Source organism: Cebidichthys violaceus, unplaced genomic scaffold (assembly GCF_023349555.1).
Source record: "Cebidichthys violaceus isolate CVI_PGR_0920_01 unplaced genomic scaffold, fCebVio1.0.p SCAF_50, whole genome shotgun sequence".
Lineage (NCBI taxonomy): Eukaryota > Metazoa > Chordata > Actinopteri > Perciformes > Stichaeidae > Cebidichthys > Cebidichthys violaceus.
In genome coordinates this window covers 1,779,036-1,805,427 of record NW_027176706.1, presented here as the reverse complement: position 1 = coordinate 1,805,427, position 26,392 = coordinate 1,779,036, and the positions used below count along the sequence as shown (strand labels likewise).

The window sequence follows — 26,392 nt, the reverse complement described above, 5'->3', positions numbered from 1 at the left end:
TCATGTACAAGAACAACCAGGGATTGAACTGCTGATCTTATGAAGGAAAGACCCTGAGTCTACCTCTGTGCCACTGAAGAGTCACAGAACATGAGGTTCTAAAAAGAGACTTAAAAGTCATAGTATAGCATGTTGAAAAAAGTCATTAAAAAAGTCATAGTATAGTATGTCAAAAAAAGTCATATTATAGTATGTAAAAAAGAAGTCATATTATAGTTAGTAAAAAAAAAAGACATTATAGTATGTAAAAAAATAGTAATATTATAGTATGTAAAAAAAAGTCATAGTATAGTATGTAAAAAAATTTGAAAAATATAGTATGTGAAAAAGTCATAGTATAGTATGTAAAAAAAAAGTCATAGTATAGTATGTAAAAAAAGTCATAGTATAGTATGTAAAAAAAGTAATATTATAGTTTGTAAAAAAAAAGCCATATTATAGTATGTCAAAAAAAAGTAATATTATAGTATGTCAAAAAAAAGTCATATAGTATGTAAAAAAAATATTATTATTGTATGTAAAAAAAGACCAAAAAGTCATATTATAGTATGTTGAAAAAAGTCATAAAAAAGTCATAGTATAGCATGTCGAAAAAAATCATAAAAAAGTCATATTTCCTTAAGAGAATCATAAAAAATCCTAGTATAGTATGTCATAAAAATGTGACAGACAATGTCATTGTATAGTGTGTCATATAAGATGTCATAAAAAGTCATAAAATGAACAGAATTAATTTATCATCAATAACGAATGTGGAAAATAAAACATTAACCAAAGAGCAGATAGGAGTTTCGAAGTGCAAAAACTAAAGCACACACTCTCTTGCAAATTCAACGGCATCCTTTTGTATAATAAATTGTTAAATCAAAGCTTCTATATGATCAATATGATCTTTATTACATTTTTTTAAAAGAAGCTGTTCCTCAGGCTACGGATTCAGAACGCAAAGCACAAATCCATTTAAGATGGCTTTCTATTCAAATGGTGTGTCATTGCACCATCCCTCATCATTAAAACAATATTTAATACTGTAGATATAATAGTTTTAAGAGAGTCATATTTCCACACTGTTTAACAAGTCAATTAATCCAAAGACTGCGATTTAGAGTTAGCAGATTAAATGTGTCTTTACAACCTGTATGTCACATTAAACATATCTAAAACTAATTTGCACACTCGAGCATTTTGCTTTGATAGGTTCTAACCTGACAATAATTCGTTTTTTTAATGTGTCACTTCAAAGGTATACAAGGCACTCAAGTCAAAAAAATGAAGTGTTTTATTTGCAATCATATGAGGAAATCGTGTAAGACTGTGAACATTATTATTAGAATTATTAATAATCTGAAATATTTTTAGACGTGAGCATTTGGGGTCCATTGTTTTCAGTCAGCCCCTTTGAAGAAAATTACACATGATGACACATATTTGTAAGTGTGTGTTTGTGCTTCTCTAACCGGTTTCATTTTAATTTATGAATTTATTTTAATATTTGTGTCCACTGGTCACTTTACCTCAAAATGCGGTAAGACGTCTGGCACCAACATCCATCTCTCCAAAAGACACAGTAGCTCTAACTAGTGCGGTCAGTATCAAGGACACTAAGTAATCACTCATAATACCCAAAAAATGAGAAACTGAGCAGTAATTTAAACTTTGGGTGGTTATAACTATAATGAAACATATACAAACCTTCCAGATTTATGTAGAGGATTGGGCAAAAAACACAAAAACAATTCAACAAAATGACAGCTCAGATACATTTTAATGTTGAATTATAAGCAAAATCATTAAGTCATCTTCTGTTGACCCTGACTACTGACAAGCAATTTGAAGGAAATCTGGCAAATTATTAATATTATTTATTTTTTAACAGTACAAAGCAAGTATAAATTTGACCTGATGATGGTGCAACACAAAAGTTCAGGAGGAGGTCACTACGATCAATAGGAGATACCTCTTTGAAAATACGAGTGGCCAAACCAGATTTCACGGCAATTTGCGCGTCATGGCAAGTTGCTCCTGAACCAAAGGGTTGAACAAACAGATATGCGTGTATCATTTTTAACAAGGCAACAACTAAAACTTTGCTGAAACCTTGATAAAAGCGAACAAGCCTGTTACTCGTACTACTCTTGCATGGGAACCAGGTATTGTTTGCAGACACGAGTGTGTGCATAGCCCTTTGACAAATAAATGAGTTTTGTGTTATGTCGTAGATTAATAAGCTCCGCTTCATTGCAAATAAATGTGCTGACATCATCACGTGCATGTGTGTACCTTACATAACAACGTTATTTGGTTTGGACAAAATGCAATATGGAGATGGTATTGCACATCAATAACAGACTACATGTCTCACAACTCAGCAAATACCTTTATTTCAGACAATCCTCTCAGATGCAGCTACATGAGGAACATTATTTATAAGTCTAGGGTCTGAAAAACAACTTGTCTTTTTCGTGTCCGTTTGCTCAGACTCGTCTCACGTCTCAATCGCAGTCAGAGAGAATCCTGTCTGTCACTTTTTTCTCTCATTCGACTGGTTCTTTAATGATGTACTTGAACTATCTAAGTTCTAAGTCAAATTTGTGGAGAAAAAAACGTTAGAAAGTCAGATCCACTCTGGTGCACAAGCGGCTTCCCACGATCAAAGCGGAGACCTCAATCTCCAGAGGAGAAAATCTCCTCCCTGCTCACAAGTCCTGCAGCTTGTCAACTTGGAAGTCCCAGCGCTGGTGGCTGCCACGGCCTCCCACACTGCCGCTTGAACACAGACAGCCAGAGCAGCTCTAAGATTGCATGGCCGCTTTAATCTCAGCAGCCCTGCGAGCAGCCATGGACTTCCTCCGCTGCATGGACGAGGCCGCGGCCTCCGCGATGCCGTGGTAGCTGTCCGTCTCCTGAGAGTCCTCGCTGTTCTGGGACTTGGTGCTGTCCTGCGAGTCCGGCTTCTGCCTCAGCGCCCGGATCTGCTCCTCCTTGAGCTCCAAGTAGGAGCGGGAGAAGGTGTGAAAGATGGACGTGACGGGGAAAGCCATGAGGAGGATGCCGCTCAGGATGCTGCTGAGCGCCACCACCTGGCCGGGGATGCTCCTGGGCACCATGTCGCCGTAGCCGACCGTCGTCATGGAGATGACGGCCCACCAGTAGCTGCCAGGGATGCTCGTGAACTCCTGCTTGGCGCCCAGCTCGCTCTCAGCCAGGAACACCAGCGGGGAGAAAAGAGCCATGGCGACGCAAAGGAAAAGCAGCAACAGGCCGAACTCCCGCGTACACCTCCTCACCGTCAGCCCGAGCGTCTGCAAGCCTAAGGAATGGCGAGCCAACCTCATCACGTAGAAGATCCGCAGAGCTCGCAGGACGCGGAGGACTAACCCCACCTTCTCCAGGTAGTTGTTCCCCGAGCCCGCGGGCTTCCCCCCCACCGACAGAGAGTCCACGATGAGGGTGATGTAGTAGGGAAGGATGGCCACCACGTCGATGACGTTTAGAGGCGTTCGCAAGAACATGCACTTGCTCTGCGTCTGAATGAAGCGCAGCGTGAACTCCAGGGAGAACCACGCAACGCACACCGTCTCCAGCACGAAGATGTTGTAGCACCTCTGGGAGCACTCACCCTACGGAGAGAAGAAAAGAAAGAAGAAAAAAAAGCACATAAAGATTAACTACGGGTTGTGTTACATTACAAAACAGCAACAACACCCCCTCAGTGTGCGAGATAAATAGTGCTTCAGATAAGGTGCAGTGTAGTCAGCGATTAAGACTATTTCAAAAGCCTGCTATTTGGTTTGTGGGGTTTGTCATTGACAGAGGAGGCTGACGCGTTTGATCTCACAACAACAAAAAGGTGACGGCGAACAAAACGCGAAAGAGAAGGTTGCTGAGAGATTCGTGAAGTGTAAAACAAAAGGCTCTGATTATCTCATTTAGTAGACCCTCGCCGACTCGCACGTCAAAAACCTGACGGATTGAGAGGTGAGCGCTGTAGACGTGCAGACAATGCTGCGCGAGTAATTAACTGTCTCAGTCATCGTGCCTTCTGAAGGCTACCGCGGCTGAAATATTCCCTCTTTTAATGATAATCTATTTTTTTTTTTTCTGCTGAAATAGGGTTCATACATATTTTAAAAATATAATTATAAGAGATTACTTGGTTATTAAGTCAAAGTTACCCCCGGAGGACACTGAACATTTTTTCAGCATTTAATTAAGTGTTACTAATTACAAACAATATACTTTGCTTTATTTGTGTCACTTAATTATGTGTGGATTAAATGGAATACGAGAATACCATACAGAAAGTTCCTCTTTGAAATGTGTAACACTGAGAAATAGATACCTCTAAAGAATCCGTCGTGTTTCGTGGCTCAGATACTTGTGACTTTGATGTTGTGCTTAGAAACATATGATGACATTAGCGTTGTGAAAACACAACGCTGTGCTTGTAAAGATTTTCTCCAGGTGAGAATGTGCGCATGAGAGTGAATATACGAGCAAAACATTTTCCCCCTTTAGTATTTGCTCAGTCAACAGCTCTGCTGCCATGGAGACGTCATTCCAACCGAGTGGCCTCAAAGAAAAGGAAGTCCTCCTCACCGATTGAGCCTCATGCATTTTTCAGTATAGACTCAGTTTTGCATATAGCATGTTTTTTTTAGTTTTTTTTGCCCTAGAGAGCTAAAACTTGCTAAACCCATTAAGGACCATGTATATAACTGATCGGCACAGCTGGAGTTGCAGTTTCTCCGCAGCAGCAGCAGCAGCAGCAGCAGCAGCAGCAGAAGCAATTAACTGCTTATATGGATTTGGAGAAGTCGTCATCGCGATGTGAAAGTGCAATTAAATTCCGGTCGGCATTACTTGCATCGCAAAATTGCAGATTTGACCGAGAAAACATTCCATCGAGTTCACCAGCTAGCTAGCAATCGTCTTTAGCTGTGAAGTTCATTGTTAGTACCTCTAGCTGTCTGAACAGTTGTTAGCCCCGCTAGCGGCACGTCAGTCTGTTGGTCTAGACTAAAATATCTCAACAATAATGTGATGAAGCACCATGTCCCTTTTCTACAAGCATGCATGGTCCCCAGAGGATGAAATGCAACACATCCCGATGATCTTGATCCCCTGGGTTTTTCATACGGACCTGTCATCTGCTCAAAACTTCATGAAAAGTCCCTTCAGCCCCATCTGCACTTTGTGTTCAGCGCTAATTAGCAAATGTTTGAACGCTAACGCGCTAAAGCTGAACATCAACATGCCAGAATCACAATTGGAAACGTATTAGCATGCTAATGTGCTTTTAGCTCAAGTACAGCCACACATAGCTCTCTTTAATCAAACTGCATTTCACTGATTATATAGGAGATTCTACGCAATCTGCTGCTAAAGTGGTTAAAAATCACAATCATTTACATCACAATGTTACTGCGTGGGTTGCCACAGTAGCGATGGAGGCTTGTTTACATCAGACGAGGTGTAGCTACAGTACAGACATTTTAGTTTAGTTACACAGCCGGCTTACTGAGGAGTAAAAGCAGAGGATGAGAGGATTTTAATTTTCTGTTAGTCAGAGTCACATCAGAAAGTCTCTGTTGGCTGCCGTCCACAGCCAACATTAAAATGAACAATACGGAGTTGGTTCTCTTCCTCGGCACGGCTCCATAGGTCCCTGGCCAGCTGCTAACAAGCCTATATGTTCTTATTTTTTAAATGTGAAATGATGAAATAACTGCAAGGTTAAGAGCACAGATTGTCAGCTTCTCCGTGAGGGGATTTGAAGCCGAATTGGACCAGAAATTGAAAAGGAAATGTTACATTCTCCCATTTTGGGATTGCCAAAACCATTTGGATAGATTATAGAGGAAACAGTACTTTGCTGAATATTATTATATTCAGCAAAAGAGCCTCTCCATTAAGTTGCATATCGTCAGTAGCATATTTTCTGTATTCTCTCTCTAACTCATTATCCGCTTTATGGCTGGGTCATCAATCCATCCTCTGAGTCCTCGTGCAAAGTGTTTCCCCGAACACCACATTTTTTTTGCATTTTGCGGGGCACATTAAAGCTCTGCAGCACATGGCAACGTCGAAAGCTCTGGAGTCGCTGCAGAGAAATTCAAAATTTGAGCTGAAATCCACCCTCTAACCACATGCTGTCATTCCACATCCAAAATAAAAAACGAGTCTGAAGCCAAGACAAATATATCTGCTCCTGTCCAAATCCTTAAGGAGCTCATTCGTGTGTGTTTTTTCACATGGTAACCAGTAAGTTTCACACCTCCTCTGTCTTTCTGCTCTCCTGCGTCCACAAGGGAGTCTGTCTGTTGTTGTTTTTTTTAAAAACCCGATACTGTCCCTTTTCCTCCGTATTTGACCAGCGTATTTGTATTGTTTTCTCTCTGTCGGAGGCTTTTCTGGCTGAGTGCATGTTCCGCTCCCTCCCGCCTGCCCGTTCTCCACACCGAGAAGCCTCTGATGTAGGCAGAAGCGCAGGAGGATCAAAATTAAAAGCACACAATTATCCGTCTCAGCGATCAGGGGACTCTGACCCCTGTCACAGCTGAAGACAAGCATGCAAACCAAACAACGAGGGAGGCGGCGGCCTCACCTCTGATCCCCGCGGATACGCTGGGAGTGGGTGTGATTCACAAACAGGGGGACTTCAAGTGCCGAGCCTGGTTTCTGTCCTCGGCACGCCCATGCTTTTAATGGATTTATTCATTCACCCCCGCTGGGCTCCACTGTGTGCACTTGAGTGTCTCGTGTGTGTTTGCTCTCAGATCGAGTTTCAACGCTTCCCGCTCTCTTCCAGAAAACCATCTTAATAAGCTTCTTCACAAAGACGGCATCTTATTTCACAACAATGATGGGATCGCGCGTGAATGAAACCAGTAACATACAGGATGAAAAGGGCTTTAGTACCAACAGTCGGTGCTGCCGATGAAGCAAATGCATATAGAAGCGGACTTCTGCTTCCTACGTGCTTTACAAGAAGACACCTAACTCGTGGATCTGTAGCTCACGCCATAACGTGACAGCAGGACACTAGCATTATTGCAAAAGTGCAGATTAAAGCCAAAAATACTACACTTAAATGGTCAGGTTATTTATAGTTACACTAGTCCCTTTTGGGAATGTCTTATCTACCGCATGGGAGACCGTTCCAGGAAGTAAACCAGAATCAGTTGGTGCTCATCCTCGAAGCCTTCTCCGTTGTAAAAGTGAAAAAACATGGTTTTGAAACACCTCCGATAGCATTTCATCTTTGTGTCCAGCTTTGTAACGCGCAGACAACTGGCTTCCCTGAGCTTTCCAGTGGAAAGCATTCGGGGACAGTCTACCACACAGTGGATGAGAGGCTCAGCAGTGCTTTGGGGATAAATGCCAACAGCGTTAAAACACAGATGTGTCAGAAAGAAATGTTTACCATCGTCACCATTTTATTTTTAAAGTGTTCGCATTTGCTGGTTAGCGCTGAACACAAATTACAGCCGAGGTGTTTTTGTGGATGTCGTTGTGCGAATGATGTTTTTGCAGATATTTTTATTTGACAAACTGAAATCTTAACCCGATGATGACGCTAGATTTGGGGATTAACCAAACGTTATTTCAATGTCTGTGTCTGGCAGTCCAGCCGATATTTGTTGAGATGTTTTACTTTGGACCAAAGTTCCCTGTCAGAAGGTTACTATGAGTGTGACTTTCTTTATTTTTTTTCGGATATGCGAGGCAATAACTGTGCACAGCCAACTGCAAAGTGAAAGAACACGTGTTTGCTCAACTCAACTACATTCACAACGTTTCATTTCCACATTCATTTATGTCATTTATTGACTACTGGCTGCAGTTTCGGGGAATTGTAAACTTACTAAATATATATTTGTCTATTTATAGCCCTGAAAAAGACTGACGGCCTCCTGCCACTCACACAGTGCATGCTGGGATATAGGCTTCTGCACCCCCCCCCCCCCCCCCCCCCCCTTCCCCCCGCAGTTAACGATGTATTCAATAACCATTAGTACTAAAAGTAAGTAACACGCTGCATTTCAACGTCAGCACAGGGCCTCACGCCTGTCAACTCCACGTCCAAACACTGTCAGTCAAGTGTATTTTTCTATCCTCGTCTTAATTCTTCTCCCACAACCTTAAAATTACTTTCATTCAGTGTAAAATCTGTGACATTGAATGCTGGGTTTGCGATTACTTGCCTGAGAAAGAGGCAGCAGCGAGTCAGGAGAGCAGGATGGTTCGGGGGGGGGGGGGGGGGTAACCTGCCTCGGGGGGAGAAACCTGAGCCGATAGGAGCTCACTCGAGTCATTTTACACAAATTATAACAAATAAGACGAATGTTCCCACTGAGTTAATAGCTTTGCGACCTGCTGTGAGTCTAATCATTTCTCAAAATGACCAAATAATATCTTATTTCCCCCACTGTGGTTTGGTGAATTTCCTCCAGTATGTCTCACTCTGTGTGTGTGTGTGTGTGTGTGTGTGTGTGTGTGTGTGTGTGTGTGATTAGGATGCAGAGTTTTAATTAGCGGGAAAAGTATTCTGCTCAAACCCAGATTCAATAATTACATAAGCATGATTACTTTCCCTGGAACTTTTTTAAAAAAACATCGTCTTTGGCAAGAAGGAGAAGAAGTCGAATCCACCACCGCCATGGAGTCTGATCAAAATATTTTAATCATTTCAGAAATATATATATATATTTTTTTCGATCGTCTGAAAACACTGCTATAACTCAAACGCGCGCACACACGCACACACACACACACACACACACACACACACACACACACACACACACGTGGGCATTGATCTCGGCCCAAGCACTTTTGTGGCTTGTCAATATGTATTTATTACGCTCGGTTCTTTAGGGACGGCTGCGGAACTTCGTGCCAGATGCTTGCTGTACTTTGCTGAACAGAATCTGTATTATGTTTCCGCAAAAAGCCAATAATACTCATTTTACACAACTTGCACGCATGTTACCTGTAACTACCTGCTCTGATAACAGCCTGCGCCGCGCAGTTGCCCTTCTGGATACATTAAAGCATTGTTCTGTCCGTAGGCCTGATAATGGTTGCGGCTGAATAGCTGACCATCCACTTCAGCTCTGAAGTACCAGGAACACGCCGTCTTTTTTTTTCCTCCCCGTATGCCCATACACTGTTATTTATATCCTGTTCTCTACTGCTGTGACAACCACAATTCCCCATGGGGGTCATTATAGTGTCATTATGGTCTAACCTAATCTATAATACCGTCAATAATTATGGCCGTTGCCTGACGAATGCGCCTCTCGCTGCCTCTCTGCTGCCCTAAAACACACATTTACAATGAACACAGCTAGAACTGATGGACTGAAGTCAACAGAGAGGGAGCGGTCCGGTTTTAACGTTTTAAAGTTGGCAACAACAACATTTATGAGCAACTTAAACGGGCTGAAAGTTGTGCCATAGATATATACACATACTGCACATACTGTATATATATATATATACATATGCATTAGCATGACATGGAGGCTCAGTCTCCTGGGACTTTGATTAGATCTAGATTTTACAACTGTTCCCTCAAATTTCCCGGCGCATCATCGCTCAATATCCCTCACAGGCTACACAGCAAAGTGCTTCCTTCGTGGTTAGACTGGAAGAAACATTTAAATATTCATTTAAATATTGGGTAGGACAATTGTTTCGGTCAACGGCAGACGGACTACTCTTGCTGTAAATGTTCGACTAATGCAAACGCTTCTATGGCAACAGGAGGAGCGTTTTTTTTTTTTTTCTAATGAAGTCAAAGACGTTCCCTCCTCGCTCGGCTGGTGCGCTTGCAGCTCCGCGGGGAAGAGCAATTAGAGCGAGAGCTAAACTGGAGCGTTTTTCTGTTGTAACCAAAGGGTTGGAGAAATACATTACATTATTTAACCTCTTTTACTCTCAGTTTTTTGCAGATTCATCCTGGAACCGGGCGGCAATGTCGAGGCATGTGAGGCAAAGTTAGAGCTCTCAAAGGTCAGCGGAGGTAAAAGGTTGAATTTAGTTAAAGCCGAGTCAGAATGGGATTTAGATATAAACACAGTAGAAGTAGTGGGGTCATCCAAGCAGTAGATAGTCTCCAAACCTTTACCCTTATTTTTACAGGCTGATTGCATCCAGAAATACTTTGACACAATCCTCTCGCCAAGTAAATTAACTTTTGGTCCTTCCAAACTTTACACATTCCAAATGTTAAACCCAGACACAAATTATTATAGACACTCAAATCTCAGATACAGTCCTAAAAAAAAAAACCGGGAGACTCTCGAGAGGCCGCTACATCCTGCAGCGTCTCGTTTCAGATGGAGTCGAGTAGTTTTGAGAGGACAGAGAGAGTAACCAGTGGAAAGAGCGCATCGCACGACCGTCTCTGGTGCCAAATAGTGAACGTTCACTCGGCTGAGCTTGCGTGCCAGAAACGACGTCGTTAAGAGTTGATGAGAGCCATTGGACTCAACTATACAGTACGTTTGGCCGGCGAGACAATTCAAAGAAATGAGCTTTGTCACGCGTGAAAAACAACAAATCCCCTCCAAACGGCCTCTGTAGCTTTTCGTTCGGCGGGTTGTTGTTGTGCTAATTTGCCATTTGTCTTGGAACAGCTCAGTAAAATATCCTCGTATCGTTTTTGCTGGATATCATGGCTCTATATTGTTAGTATCACATTATGAACTTAAATCGATGAATACATTTAAAAAAAAAAATGGGATAAGCTGATGGTACTGTGCAGTTGGGCGGCTTTGACTGAGCCTATTTTAATTGACTCATTTGCTTCTTGCAAAGTACAATATTAATATTAACAGCTTAAAGAACCATTTTTCTCTCGTTTAAAATCCCCCTGCAAATATGTTGGCACTCATCCAATCTCTGTGCATCACCTGTCACATGTTTTTAAACGGACAGTAGAGGAGGTTCACTCCAGGCATAAAACACGCCAACGCTCCCGTGGGGATTTACAGATTTCTCGACTCATTATTTACCGAACACAGAATGAGAAACACAAATCATCACCACCGTGATGGATCGCACACACTCCTCCGAGCACGAAGAACAGCGATACGTCTACCTCACAGTCAGGAGGGATGAGTGATGTTCACCTCTTATTCTCAGCATAGACTAAGACAAACATCTTTCTATTTAATGTCTACATTTCTCCTCCACGCCCGTCCAGACCCTCTGAGCTCTGCCTCCGCTGCGACGATTTCTGGCTGTGGTGAGGAGGGCGTGCTTTTTAAAGTGGCTGGGATTTACATCAGAAAGGAGCGTATAGGGCTCTGAGGCATGAGCCGAGTCACCGAGAGGTTAGAGCCACGGGAGAATAAATGGGACGGGAACGCGGGTTTTCCAAAAGACGCTTCTGTGAACGGAGTAAGCAATTCTGAGGGAAGAAATCGACAAAACACTTGAGATGTTTCATCCCCTATTCATCCAGAGAGTGCAAAGAGCGGCCATGAAATGCAAAATGCAATATAGCTTCTTATTTTTTTTATATTGTGTATGTGTGTTAGAGAATGAGAGGGGTAGAGAAAGGCCTTTTAGCCACCAAATGCTTTTTCTAAGAGCCACATTAGATTAGAGAGCCCGGCTAAGTGCTTTTCATTGCAGGAGGATCCTTAAAAAACTTCTTTTTTTTTTCTGCCCCGAACTCCCTCCTCCGGCTCAAGTGACCAAGTGCATAAAGATGGACGCTTTCCTGGGTTTGGGTTGCATTGCCCTCCCGCTTCACCGTGCAATCTAATTTAGGCTGGAATCCACGACTGAGAGCTTCATAACATGACTTCATTTCCTGGTTAAATAAAAATGTTACGACGCTTTGAGCGCCTTACATGACTATGTGTATGTGGAAGAGGCAGCTGTTTGCTCACTGTTTTGGTTTTCTGGCCCGTAACTTTATACTGTTTTTCGTCTGGCGGCAACCTTCGTCGTTAAACTTGCATTCTTTCTAATGGCCATCAGGGGGCGACTCTTTTGGTTACAAAAAATAGGTAAAGAGAAAATTACCCTACTTCTCTCTTGATTTATTACCTCAGAAAACATGAGTTTAATTTAGTGAACTATGGTCCCCATTCAGAATAAAATAGACGACAAAGCATTGTGTTCTCAGTTCATGAAAGATAATCTTAACATTTCGGTCGGCTAAAAAATGTCTTATTTAGCTGTCGGTTAGCTCCGCCCTCTCACGTCAAAGTGTGGTTGCAAATGGCCAAGATGGCGACGGCCTAACAGACACAGTTGACAACCAGCTGGTGAACATTAGTGTGTTTAGCAGCTAAAGAGACGTATCTTCCTCTCAGGAAGAATGCTAATGTTGCTAATGAATGCTAATGTTGCTTCATAACCTGCTGGATGTGTGTTATTTGCCATACAAACTTTAAATATAAGCCATATATATATATATATATATATATATATATATATATATATATATATATATATATATATATATATATACGTGTTGTGTCCAAAGCTTGTTTCCAATGTCCCAAACTGCCCAGGAAATCAGTTTTTGCAGGTTTGAATGAATAATAAACGAATGCAATGCGTTTCATTGAACGTATTAGTATTAGTGGGTTGAATCGGGTGTAGCAGGCAGTGTATTCAACACGGGAGCGCTGCTCCCTTCATACTGCCAAACCCTGGAGCCATAATGGAGGTCTCGAAAACATCAGGCAACATTAGAAATACACAATATATTATAACCTAGATATGGGTATCTAAGGGAAATGATCATTTCATTAGTTTCATTACTATGGGGAGGATCTGTGCAGATGTAAATGGTTGGCTATCAAAGCTAATGGATATTTGGGAAGTTCTGTAATGGGGGGGGCGGGGGGGGTGAGTGGGCGGACTCCAGTAAAAGAGAGATGTGGGTTATTAGCAAAAAGCAGTTCACCAATTTGAGCTGAATGCAAGGGTTGAGCTACTCAAACGCTTTGCTTGACGTTGGTGTGAATGAAGACAATGCGGGAAGTGAAGCCCACTCGCAGAGCACCAACGCACGTCTTCAGAGCAAGGCCAAATCCATCTCCTGACATGGCAGTAAGGAACACCTCGTTACAAAACCATGACTGATGGGAACAAAACACTTTTATTTTTTGTTTGTTTTGTCTCTTTTTGTGTGTAGGATTCCTTTATCTGCACACGGAAACAATTACCACCCAGCCAGAGGCGCACTCACGACACTTTTAGGATACATTTTTAGTTGTGTGTCTATTAGCATTTTGAGGGTGTCACTTTTGTTTCTATTTACCGTCTCTTTGGCGGTTAAGAATATGCAAATAAGTGGCAGGTTGTGGTTTGCCTCCCTTCATTGTGTTATCCTAGGTTTTCCCAAGAATGACACAGCCACCTCATTATACCCATAAACCCTTGCGTTTTTTTGGGGGGGGGGGGGTTTGCCCACTTAGTTTGGGTTCTCACTTCTAATGAACCACCACCACCTGATGTTCTCGTGGAGGAGGAGCGGAGGCTCACTATTTCAGGCCCTCCTGGGTGCTTAATTGGTGCCACGATGACACCTTTTCAGCTGTCCAGAGTTTGAAACATATAATCACTCCCGTTGCTCTTCTGATCCAGATAATTAAAGCTGCGGTTTCACACAGGCCTATAATGACAGATGACACTTAAATTGGAGATAAAAATGAGACTGTGTCTAAGCTGGTCTTGGTTGAGCTTTCACCCGTTTTGTTTTCCTGATTGATTTTCCCTTTGAAGCTTACACACTTCATGCTAACAACCCCCTCCTCCTCCTCCTCCTCCCAGCCTGCTGATGAAGATATATCTTCGACAGAGGGAGAAGCGGCGGGGGCTCTTCATTAATCATACGCCGGTCCGCTGATGTCGTTCGGGGGTCGAATTAGCGATACAAAGACGCTCTGGAGCCAGATCTCCGAGGCTTTCTGAAGTCTCAGAGGCAAAGGTGGACATGAAAAAGACGTCGTAGGCTTTAATACGCTTCTTTTTTGTGCTCCACTTGTCACAGACTGTGACAGCATGTGTAGTAAGTGGGTACAAAAGCCTGAGGCAGCAATATGGAGATGAAAGCTGAATGCAGCAACACGTGGATGTGCTCCGCTCTCACTATCACACCTAATTAGAGACTTTAGGTTACGAGGAACATTTTTTTTATTTAGACCTTCTCAAGCTTTGGAATATTGTCGGCCATGTTTGTTTTTATTCGTTCTGTTTGTTCAGTGCTGGCTTTAACCAGATTCAGATTCTTTGGAGTAAACTGAATCTTGGAAAATACAATTACTTCCTTTACAAGAGTGGAATGTAAAGATGTCTGTGCGTTAAACACGGAGAGTCGGGACATTTGTAGCCTGTTAGCAAAAGCACTAAAACACATGGAAGCTAGCTTAAAACAAAGAACCTAGCAACAAATCAAGCAACTTTCAAGGCCGACGTTAGCTTCTCTTGACGACGTCAACCAGACACGAGGAACTCTTCCTCCTTTGTTTTTATTCTACATTAACTAAATATGGGATGGTAGCAGCTTGAACATCAACGACAACAATTTTCATCTCTTTTATAAAGGTTCATCTTTAACAGATGTGCAAATCGCAGCATAACGACCTGTATGCAAATTAGCGCACACTTTCTAGCTACGTTCCATTGACAATAGTTGACTGTCTCTGCACACGTTACAGCTGTTGTTTGCCAAAAATACAAAACTCCCTCCAAAACCACAATTAGGTGCTATTAACAAATACGATTTAACGTGTTAATTAGATACTTAGAGTTGTTGCTATAGAATGATTTTGGACAGAGCAAGATTAGCAGTTTCCTCTTGTTTCCAGTCTTCGTGCTAAGCTAAGCTAACCATGCCCCAGCTCCATTAAAGTACAGACATTAAATCAATATCGATCTTCTCATCTAACGCTCAGAAAGCAAGTTAAGTTATTTCCCAAATGTTGAATTTTAAATGTCCCCTTCAGTAGTTAATCTGTCTTGTCTTGTTGTTCATGATAACATGTTTTAGCAGATCTTTGGACTGGAACATCAAAGATGCTTTCTAAAATGCCATGCAGCATCTACATAACAGTTAAAAAGCGTCTGCATCCATGAAGCTCCAAAGTGAACACGACACTCAATATAAATGTAATTTATTTCCATTTGAAGCTCCCAATTAGTTTACTGGTCAGCTGGTCTAGATATAAACAAGCCTTTAACTGTATGGATTAAGACTGCATGGCTATAATTTGCATAATCATCATGTTATATAACAATAATGAGCCTATTTAACATTCATTTGATCTCATTTCATATTCATTTTTGGAAGCAGGTCGAGCAAAATCAGCTACACGGGGAGAGTATCTGTGGGATGTTGCAATCACTGAACCGAAATCCAGAAACCAGAACGGACTATTCATTTAAAGATATGTAAATATACATATAGCCGTTTTCCATGTTGTGTATATATACGCTGTCAATTGCTGCCTGCATTTGGGGAGAACTTGGATCTCGTGTGTTGCTACGAAGGCATTTATGCTGCAGGAACAGTGAGGGGAGCGACGCAATAATATGGTATTAAAGTGAACGGAGAGGAAGCTTCTGTGTCCCTGAGCCTTTCGCCTCTGTCACAATGATTTACAATAAAGCCCAGGAAGACTCTGTATGTGGGCCGCTGCATCAACATAATCTCAATTCTACTGTAGCAGCTGTGAAGCACTCGCATCCCTAAGGCTGTTAGGAATAAAAAGGAATCCTCGGTGCGAGGTTCCTTAAGTTTATAGTTATGTGTGTGTTCATCATGAAAATCTGTTCAGCATGTGATGGCTTTAGCATTTGTATAGCTGTTATATTATATAGTTATATAGAGTTATATAGCGGCTATATTACTCTGTGGATATCACATTACTGCCTGCTTGTTTTTTTACTTTCTAAAATTGTTAATTTGATACTGTCCTCGCTTCAAAATTAAAAAATTGGGAGATGCCTCTCTTTTGAATGGTGGCTCAATGATTTGGACGCTAGAGTGCTGCGGCTTGTTGCCGAGTTGAATCATTCCAATAATTGTCAGTACTTCGTTCCAGAAACGAAATATGGGGAAGCAGATATGAGTTTGGACTTTTTGGGATAATTTAAAACGGATTTGTGAGTAAGAAGGACAAGGCAAAAAGTAATTACAGAAGTTGATTTACTGAAGAGACGGAGTGAACTCACCCTCTCCTCCTCCTCTCTGAGGTCTGGCATGGTGCTGACACACAGCGTCACCGCCGTGATGGCTACGAATATCACAGACAGACAGGCGAAGATCTTCCCCGGCAGGCCGGAGTGGGGGTTCTCCACCATGTCCCTCAGTCTTCGCATGCAGTCCCCCGTCTGGACCTCTTCCTGCGGCCCCGCTCCGGGGGGCTGAGGGCTCTCCTCGCAGGACTGCGGCGAGGTGAGCTCGGCCTCCTCCTCCTCCAGCCTCTGCAGCTCCTTGTACTCCTCCTGCCTGAGCCGCAGCTTCCTGAGGCAGCACCAGTCCAGGTTGTTCTCCTCCACCCCCCAGTACAGCAGCTCCTCCTGGAAGGACAGAGCGCACATCTCCCTGAGCAGCCGCAGCTTCCCTGCCGCCAAGAAAGAGACGATTGTGCGGAAAGCCGACGGGCTTCGGTCGAAGAAGTACTCGTTGCGGCTGCCGTCGTAGTCGTCGCACAAGTCCATGATCTCGTCCTCGTTTCTGCAGCCGCGCAGCTTGCCCAGTCTCGTCAGGGGGAACTCCTCCAGCGTGGACCAGGGGATGCGGTACTTGATCCCCCCCACGTTGATGATGGCCGCCCCGTCGGTTAGGCCGATCTCGTCCCCATCCTGTTGCCGGGGCTGAGGCTGGAGCAGCAGCTGGGCTCGCTTGTAGAACAAGCCCTTTTTGCTTTTGACCTCCCGCGTGTTCTCCACAGGCTTGAAGTGGAACGGGGTGAACTGGTGATCGGTGCTTCCCGCCAGGAAGGCCACCTCCTGGTACATCACTGCCACTTTGCTGGGGGACCCTGTCCTGCACAACGAGATGGGACGGGGGGGCTTCACAGGGTTCGTGAGGCGACAGGGAGCTTGTCACCCATTCAGCAGCACAGCATGTCTCTGTAGGACAAAAAAAGACGAGACAACAATTACATTTATTTAGTGTCTTTACACACTTTTTGTGTCATTAGATGTGGTCTTACAACGCGTACAAACTACTTTGAGCATAGTTTCGTATCTTCAGGATATGAGAGGAAACCCAGTCAAACCAATTAAGAACATGTAGTTCTAACAAAGGAAAACTCTCTCTCATCTCATCTCACACCGCTTATCCGGGATTGGGTCTCGGGGGCAACAGCTCCAGCAGGTGGACCCCCAAACTTCCCTTTCCCGGTGCCACATCAGCTCAGCTCTGACTGGGGGGATCCTGAGGCGCTCCCAGGACCAGTTTGGAGATATAGTCCCTCCACCTGGTCCCGGGCCTCCCTCGGGGTCTCCTCCCAGCTGGTCGTGCCTGGAACACCTCCCTAGGGAGGCGCCCAGGTGGCATCCTTACCAGATGCCCGAAACCACCTCGACCGGCTCCTTTCCACGCAAAAGGAGCAGCGGCTCTACTCCGAGTCCCTCACGGATGACCGAACTTCTCACCCTATCTCTGAGGGAGACGCCCGCCGCCCTCCTGAGGAAACCCATTTCAGCATCCAGCTTGTACCCGCGATCTGATTCTTTCGGTCATGACCCAGTCGACATGACCTCAGCTCAGCTCTCTTTTCGTCACAAAGGTGCGGTAAAGCGACTGCAATACCGTCCCAGCTGCTCCAATTCTCCGGCCAATCTCACGTTCCATTGTTCCCTGACTCGCCGAACAAGACCCCGAGGTACTTGAACTCCTTCACTTGGGGTAAGGACTCATTCCCTACCCGGAGTAGGCAATCCACCGGTACAAAGGAAAAATGTATCAGGAAACTCTTTGAAAGTGATCCACAGAGTCCTACTTTTCTTGTTGGACTGTGAATAGAACACAGAAATAATGTTGCAGACAACCACCGAGTCAAAACACTCTTCTCTGGACTCCAGTCGCAATGAAAGATCAAATAAAAGCAACTAGATGCCAAGTTGCAGCCTGAACCCAATGCTGAGAAATGAATAACGTTGTTTTTCTGTTTACTGCGACACCAGGCTCTGGAATAAGACAACTTAGAGTCGTCTGTGGTGAATCAACATCACAATGTAGACTTTCACACGGCGCAATGAGGGACATATAGACGAAAGGAAAGTATCACCTTAACGCCACCGACTTAAGGGAATCAACCAATGACTCCACCAAGACAGAGATGTCCAGCTGCCTGGTGTTTTTGCTGAGTCAGCCCAGTCTCATCCGTCTGCATTGACTCGTTTCACATCTTCCGAAAAAAAAAGGCATTTAGATGAAATTTACCATTTCTGAATCCATGGCGTCTTAACAAGCTGAGACTCTTGTTATATTTAATATCGGCTTCTAAGCCCAGGCTGCAGCAACAGGCCAGCGACCCTTTAGTCTGGCTGTGCTGGCTGGACCCGAGGCAGTGGAGCTGATGTAGGGAGGACGGGCACATCATCACAACAAATTAAGGGAGGCAACCCTCCGGCTATCCTCCGAGTTTGTGCTTCTATTGTGAGGCCAATCGTTTTTGAAACAGGCCGCTTTCTCCGAGGGGGGGGGGGGGTTTCGGAGAGCTGCACCTCTACAGCGACTCAGCAAAGTGCTTCTGACAGGAGCAGTTTATTGAGCATGACACTGCACCCAGGGGTGGCTTCAAGGAGCACAAAAAGAAAGTCGTATAGGGAGGAGCACCGCAGAGAGGCGACATGTCAAACACGGCTTATTGAATCATGGGAATTTTATATTTATGAATGCAGGATTAAGGCACTACAGCAGCAGGATTGTGGTCTAAAAAGAATATTTTGTTTAAAATATACTTAGCTTGCTTTTTCACTTTCTCTCTGAGAGATGGACAAGAAGATCTGAAGTCCAGCCAGTAGATGGGTTAGCTTAGCTTAGCATAAGACATGGACGCGGAGGGAAAACACTAGCCTGGCTCTGTCCAAAGGTGACATAACATGCCTACCAGATCTCCTAAAGCTAACGAACACCTTATATCCTGTTTGTTAAATCCAAAAAGCATTTAAAACGACAAGTTGCTTTTCAGTCATGATGGATTTCAAGCAGTACAAGTAACCAGGATTTGTTTGTACCCCTTTGCTAATCTTGCAAGCCTTGAGATCTGTATTTGTTTTTTCTAATTTGATAAACCAGGCCACTAATGCAACACTTTACTTATTAAGTGGGATTTTGAGTAAAAAAGAAAAAAAAAAGAAGTTCCATTTCAAGTACTTAACGTCCCTCTCATGCTCATTAGGCATGGTGAGTGAAGCATATTCATGTTTCCTTTCATCCTCGACACACAATATTTTTGCCAGAGAGCTGTGAGCCTGAACGCCTCTGTGCTGGTGTTTCAGACGCTGGATCTGTGACAAAATAGTCAATTTAAAAAAAAAAAAGCATTCCTTCAACAATGTTTTCAAGAAATACTCCTAAGGTAGATTCATCTCTTTCCTTTTTTATCAATGTGGGGTACTTTTAAACTCTGCTTTCGCCACCTGTTGCTCACGCAAATATAATTTACATGCCTCTTTGCATAAATCTGCAATTCGTGCATCACTGACACATCAGCCCTTCCCACATCCACTCTTCACCCTCGTAAAAAAAAAAAAAAAAAAAGGCCCCGAAGCAGAAGTCTTCTTGCGGGACACAGAGATCCTGAAGGACGCTGAACCGTCACCAGACCTGCTCCTGAATCAGACTGATTGGTCCTCCTCTGAGTCCGCGCTCAAAAGCAACGAGGACAATTATTAAGTGTAGCGGCGCAAGCAAATCAGCCAAGAGAAAGACATTTCACAATCTAGAACGAATGACGCAAAGCGTCTCTCCCTCCGACTGCAATAATCACGGAAAGAGTACTTCTCACGACATTAATCACATACGTAAGAGTCTGAGGGGCAGAGATGAAGAGCACCTTTAAGAGTCTGAGTCACAGGAAGTGATGGTTATGTTGACCAGCTGGGGGGTTGTGTCATAAAAAAAAGAAAAAAAGAGATGCTTTATTATAGATTCAACTCACAATGTTCATAATAAGAAATGGCAAAACATCTTGAATCATAAATGGGTTGATCCAAGTCGACAAGTCTTTCTATACCCTAAAGTCTTGATATTTACTTGAACTCTTAAAGGGACGGTTCACCCCAAAATCAAAAATACATATTTTTCCTCTTACCTGTGAGTTGCCTATAGTTTTGGAGGTTATCGACCATAAAGCGATCTACCGTCCCTCAAATATAATGTATGGCAATCGGCTTGTAAGTGCTGATAAAAATACATCTGAAAAAACGAAAGCAGCCGTGTCTTTTACCAGAACTCCTGACCCGGTTTCTCATGATAGTCCACAGACCTTGTTGTGAGCAGTTTCGTGTCAGATCTGCACACAGAAGGCCCGACATCCGTCTTCAAAACAAGGCAACTCGCACCAAAACAATCTATAATTGCTGACTTGTTTGTGCTGCATATATCTTCTTCTTAAACATGAACTGTCCTAACAAGTTGTGGGGAGTCCCTGACGTGTGATTGGCTCCCATCGTACAAAGGAACCACTTCTCCCCCAGTTTTTTTTTTTGCTCACTTTTCTCTCGGCCCACCCCAAACACGCAACATCTGCCTCCGCAACCGCCGGAGACTTCAGAACTTAAGCAGCCGGTCTCTCCCACTTTTACATACTGCTGTTCAGAACCTCCAGAAGTAGCGTGACGATCTCAAATTGAGAAGAAAAAAAAAAAATTAAAACCTGCCGCTTGGAGCCTTGACAGTCGGTGTGAATCAGTTGATTGAAAGAGCTGGATTTTAACAAGACAGAGAGGAGGAGATAATGGGCTGAATAAATTGCTGGAAGGGGAAAGGATCTATTTGATGGTGAGCCTGAAAGCGGAGAGAATGTGACGTCTGAGCGGAAGCACAGTCGCAAACAAACACATGGAGAATGTGGCACGTCTGCGGTCTCTCTCTCCACTTTTCCTCTGTTTATTATATTATAAGTGCAGCGGTGTCTTTCTATATTGAGCCACCGTGCAGCTTTTCCTCCTCCAGCTCACAGAGCAGGAGGGCTAATTAGAGAGATGAGCTTGCTGAAGTGTTTTGGTCGCAGGGCGAAAAAATGACGTTTTAAAAAACCACAGCGATACAGAACAGACTGCCATGTTCTACGTAATCTGTTCTCATTAAGTTTGTCCTCTCTCTCGTTTCAAGGGCCCCGCACCGGTGCAGTGCTTTGGCCCCCCGACTTTACTGCGAAGGAGAGCGTTCGTCTCCACATACCAACAGGTTTAATGAACCCGGCACAAGGAGGAGAGGGGGGGGGGGGGGGGCATGTTTATATGGACAATCCAAACAAGAAAGGGAGAGGGGACATTTCTCTAAGAATCGTCTTCTAAAAGCCTCTCATCTACTTAAATACTGACAGGTGAACCCAGGACAAGGCTTTGGAGAGGTACGATTTTGTCTGATGAGGAAGCAGCACGACGGGACTGAAAGAAGAACAACGTTGGGAGTGAAACACACACACACACACACACACACACACACACACACACACACACACACACGTGAGGATAAATCCCTTCAATGTAAAGGGAAGCTGCCGCCTATTCCCTTTTGTAGGAAGCGTGTAATAATATACCAGGAGGAGATGAATTAAGTACAAGGAGGAACACGTGTGGAAGCGCTCAAGAGTCCATTCAAGAACACGTTAGGGTTATTGAACCACGAGGACATTATGGAAGCAGTCATTGAGAATAATTGGCCCCTGTGGCCCCTTCACGGCCCCCTAAAGGGAGACCAGTGGGATATTACAATGACATGGACTTGGACATGGAAGACAGAATGCTTCTGTTATAGCAGACGTGTGTGATCAACGTCTGATGGGTCAAGTGTTCTCCTCTTAATGGCTCCAACACAATTTCGACCCATTTGTGGGGTTAAAAACAACCACTAATGTCATTAAAAAAAAAAAAAAAAAAGAAGTAAATCCTAATTGCCAGACTTACCCAGTGTGTAGTTGAGCTCGTGTCCATGTGTTTCAGCCGGCTCGCGCGTTCGCAGCCCTCAAAGTGCGGCATGCCTTTAAGTTTTCCACGCAGATGTTCTGGGACATTGTAGTACAATTCACGCTGCGATCGATTTTATTTTTTTTTTTTTTTCTCCACGGAGTTTTTGCGGCTTCTTAAAAAGTCGCCGTTCGAACGTCCAGAATAGATCCGCGGAGCCTCGAAAAACACCCGATTCGGTCCGCGGAGGTGCGGATGACCAAAGGAGGTGGACGGACACGTTACTCCACATCAACAAACACTCCGTCAGTCTGCTCCGCTCTCCATCAGAGACGACGTGGCAGCTGTAGCAGAGCAGACTGTCGTGTGTGAGAGCGCGCGCGTTTGTGTGTGTCTGTGTGTCTGTGTGTGCGTGTGTGTGTGTGTGTGTGTGTGTGCAGCTGAAAGACTGATGATGGTCACACCGCTCTGACTGTTCAGGTGCGTCCGGAGCTGCGCGCTCCGCGGTGCGCTGCGCTCAACTGCCAAACTGCGTCTCTGGGAAACCACGCATGCTGCAAGTCCAACCCGACAGCGTCGGGGGGGGGGGGGGGGGGGGGGAGTGTTTGTTATGTATTTCATCTCACTGTTATGACATAAGCATGGACTCTAATTTTCTTTTCTTGTGAATCTGTATCATTTTATTCACTCACCTGGCGCCAAATTCTGCTTTTAAAAAAAAGATTTCTGGTAAGTTTATCTATGATGTTATTTAGATCTAATCTACACTTTATTTCTAGAATACTCAACTCATCACCTTTGCTCGTATAGTTTCCCAAAGCAGGAGAAAAAAAAAAAAAAAAAAAAAGACCCAAAAGTCAGAGTCAGGCCCACCCAGCTCGGACAGTAGGTGTGGCTCTGCTTGAAAGCCTGTCTCACTGGCTCGAGCTTCCCCTTTCATTTCTGTCAACACGACGTCAGCTTAACTCAAAATGAGAGCCGGCAGAGAGACAATTGATTGTTGGAATCTGATCGATGGCAGAGTAAACAGCGGTGATGATGAGGATCTATGTGCTCGGCTAAATACCTGCTAACAAAGCTCAGGGCGAACAGCTTCACATGTGGTGACGTAAGAAATGAGATTTTAAACAGACTTAAGATTAGAATGAAGGACAGGTGGTGGTTTTTAGGGGCTGACATGGTGTTAAGTTGTCCCTGGACAAAACACGGAACACTAGCCAGACCCAGAGGTGCTGCTCAAATACTACATCTTCTAAAATCCACAATGGAGGAGGCTGAGTATGTGACATGTGTTCATGGAGTTCCCCTTCAAAACCCACAAAACTCCCAGTTTGCCCTCTCCACCCGAGCACGCCTGCTTCTATCGTGCCGTAACATTAAGGCCCTATGAGAAGCACGATTGGACAAAACGATGAATGGATCATTAGAATAAGTCAAATAAAGCAGCTGCAGCAACATATGCAGTGTGTAACTCGTTTACATGCATCATCTTTGTAAGCATGGACTTAAAGCGGGCCTGTATGCATCGTTTTGTTGCGGCAGTTTAAATGCACTTCCGTGTCTTTTTTTTTTTTTTTTTGCATTTACTTTTCTTTGACGGGATCACTTCCTGTCCGGGACTTTAGAGGGGATCTGCAGGAAGTCTGCACCTCGAAGGCATCCGGGAAGAAAGACGTGGAGTCCTGCAAGGTAAGTGGAAAAAAAAAAAGTGTCCTCACTCGATTTAAAAAAAAAATAAAAAATGACCCGATGAGATGTCTTCGGGGAGAAAAGACCATAAAGATTTGATCATGAGAGATCCTTTACATTTTTTGAGAGGGAAAGTTAATTGGACTTTTTTAATGGAGCGGGAAAAATCGCACAGCCAGCAGAAAAAAAAGCATAAAGCCTTCAGATGTCCCCTCGAGGAGTTATGAACTCGGCAAGTCCACTCCTCTCTTTGTTTGTGTGTCTGACTTTAGTTGGTGAGTTTCTGCAGTTAATTCTGAGCTCACATCAAGGTAGGAGATCCTCCCGGGTCCCTTTTGTCTGCAGACAGACATTATTAATCCGCCATCCGCTCCCTCGTATTCATCTCTCTCTCACGAGCCAGACTCTTCCTGTCCCTGTGTGTGTGTGTGTGTGTGTGTGTGTGTGCGTGTGTGTGTGTGTGTGTGTGTGTGTGTGTGTGTGTGTGTGTGTGTGTGTGTGTGCGTGCTATTCAAGGTGTTTTCAGGTCACGCCACTTGATGAGATGTTAAAATGGAAGTTTGTTGTTGTGCAAAACCATATTTAATTTAATTTAACCGTCCTGAGTCAGGCAGCTATTTTAGGTCTTCATCATGTGGACAAAGAAACACAAGGAGAGAGAGAGAGAGAGAGAGAGAGAGAGAGAGAGAGAGAGAGAGAGAGAGAGAGAGAGAGAGAGAGAGAGAGAGAGAGAGAGAGAGAGAGGAACCACGAGCTCCACTGATACAGCTGTTAGCCGCTCTCCACTAGCGTCCCGACGTTGATGAATCCCAATGCTCCGAAAATATGCTGCATCAGCAATATAGACACATAATACCCTTTTACAGCTATTTGACCTCCAGCCGTCTATTTTGACTAGTTACTTTTTGCCATCACCGTTAACCAATCATACGTTATCTTTAGCTAATTACAGCAACTCTTAGCTGTCTATTTGAAGCATTTATCCAGTTTTTTTTAGATATCAGCTGTAGTCTATCCATAGTGACCATTTATCTGTTACCTTTAGCTTTCAATTTGATGCATTTATCCAGGTTTTTTTTTAGCTATATATCAACTGTTAGATGTCTATTTGAACCATATATTCATCATTTTCAGCTACTTTATCAACTGCTAGCTGTTTCTATCATGCATCTGTTACTCATATCCATCTATTTGATCCAGTTATCCAGTATTTTTATACCTATTACACCTGTTAGCTAGTTATTTCAATTCGTCTGTTACTTGATCTGTTCATTAGCTTCAGCTTTTTCCAATTACATTTCACACATTTCGTCCTAACACATGGTGTTAGGATGTTACAGATGACCCTGTGTAGATATGATCTAATCATTTTGTAATTCATACTTTCTTTTGAGGCCCGTCGAGCTACTCTACAATCTTTCCACGTAATCCCCTGGCAGTACCTCCTGGGGTAGAAGTACTCCTGGGTGGGAATATGCTACTAATTAAATCTCTTGTTGCCTGGATTGTTGAAAGCAGGTTATAGGTTATTCTGTTTCTAATACTAATGCTGTCCTCACAGGGTCGATTAACTACATCATTCTCTGTAAAGGTTTTGGCCCCTGGAGGGGATATCGATCCGTTTTCTCTTCACAGCAGGTTGTTGTGGTTTTTTTTTTTTTTTTCAAAGGCTTCTCCACCTGAGCGAACATGTGCGGCCTCCCGGCACGACGCGCATCATGCGTCGTGCCGATACAAGGCTTTTTTTTTTGGCCTCGCGATGATGACCCGCTGTCGTTAATAAGACGCTCGCCCCGCGGAGGATCTCGTTACGATCCGAGGCCGACGGAGACGGCTTCAATGTTAATCTGCTGCCCGCCGGTCCGCCGGGGGGGGGGGCTCCGCATGAGCAGAGACCTTCAGGTGAAGGCAAACAGAATGAAAGTGTTCAGAGGGACATGTCCCTGCATATTATCAGTGAATCTGATGGCGTCTGTGAGCTCACAGGCCAAGTCGATGTGGTTCGAGAAAAATGCCCACCGGACGAATTTGGTTCAATCAAATTGTGGTAAGTCATAAATTGTGTGTGTTTGTGTCAAATGAAATCAATTTCATTTAAACTGATTGATTAGGTAAGAGCCACCACAACAACAACAACAACAACAACAACAACGACAACAGGAGAGCTGTGTGCCGGTTGTAAAGAGTGAGAGGAAGTAACAGAGGAAAGATGTTTGCAGGTATAAAAACATGCTAACAGTCACGTCAGGCGGAATAAGACAAAGAGGACGTCCGTGTCTGTCCGTTCAATCCTGGCTGGAATAAAGTTTATTTGAATTCTGTCCAGTGATTAAGGTTCTTTGTTCGCAAAATGACAGTTGTACTCCAATTTTTGGTTCAAATTTATTTGCTGTTGTCGCCAAAAACATTTCTTCAAATGCATGTGTTTTTATGCTAATGGCAGATTTGGCATAAAACATTTAAAAAATAAATAAATTCATATAAATATGTAAAAGTATGTTGCACTAGGCTCCAATCGTTGGGATTAATTTGTAAATCTGGAAGAAATATTTGGAAACCTAAAGGTTGAATGACGTTT

The 26,392-nt window shown here is 43.6% G+C and overlaps 1 protein-coding gene across 1 annotated transcript; it reads right to left on the bottom strand.

The window, feature by feature from the left end:
- Positions 1–1,671: 1,671 nt before the first annotated feature.
- Positions 1,672–22,619, bottom strand: kcng2 (potassium voltage-gated channel, subfamily G, member 2). Its single transcript, XM_068731308.1, has 3 exons — positions 22,126–22,619; positions 16,210–17,112; positions 1,672–3,620 (listed from the first exon to the last, which is right to left on the bottom strand). Exons 2-3 carry the CDS (start codon positions 16,996–16,998, stop codon positions 2,793–2,795), a joined length of 1,617 nt encoding a protein of 538 aa, XP_068587409.1. The 5' UTR covers positions 16,999–17,112; positions 22,126–22,619; the 3' UTR covers positions 1,672–2,792.
- Positions 22,620–26,392: the final 3,773 nt, after the last annotated feature.

What these genes read in the sequence shown, in the direction of transcription:
- kcng2 (XM_068731308.1), bottom strand. Translation starts at nt 16,998, where the DNA reads ATGTACCAGGAGGTGGCCTTCCTGGCGGGAAGCACCGATCACCAGTTC. An exon ending in TCAGAGAGGAGGAGGAGAGG is followed by an intron (nt 3,621 to 16,209) that starts GTGAGTTCACTC and finishes TTCTCTCCGTAG; the next exon opens with GGTGAGTGCTCCCAGAGGTG.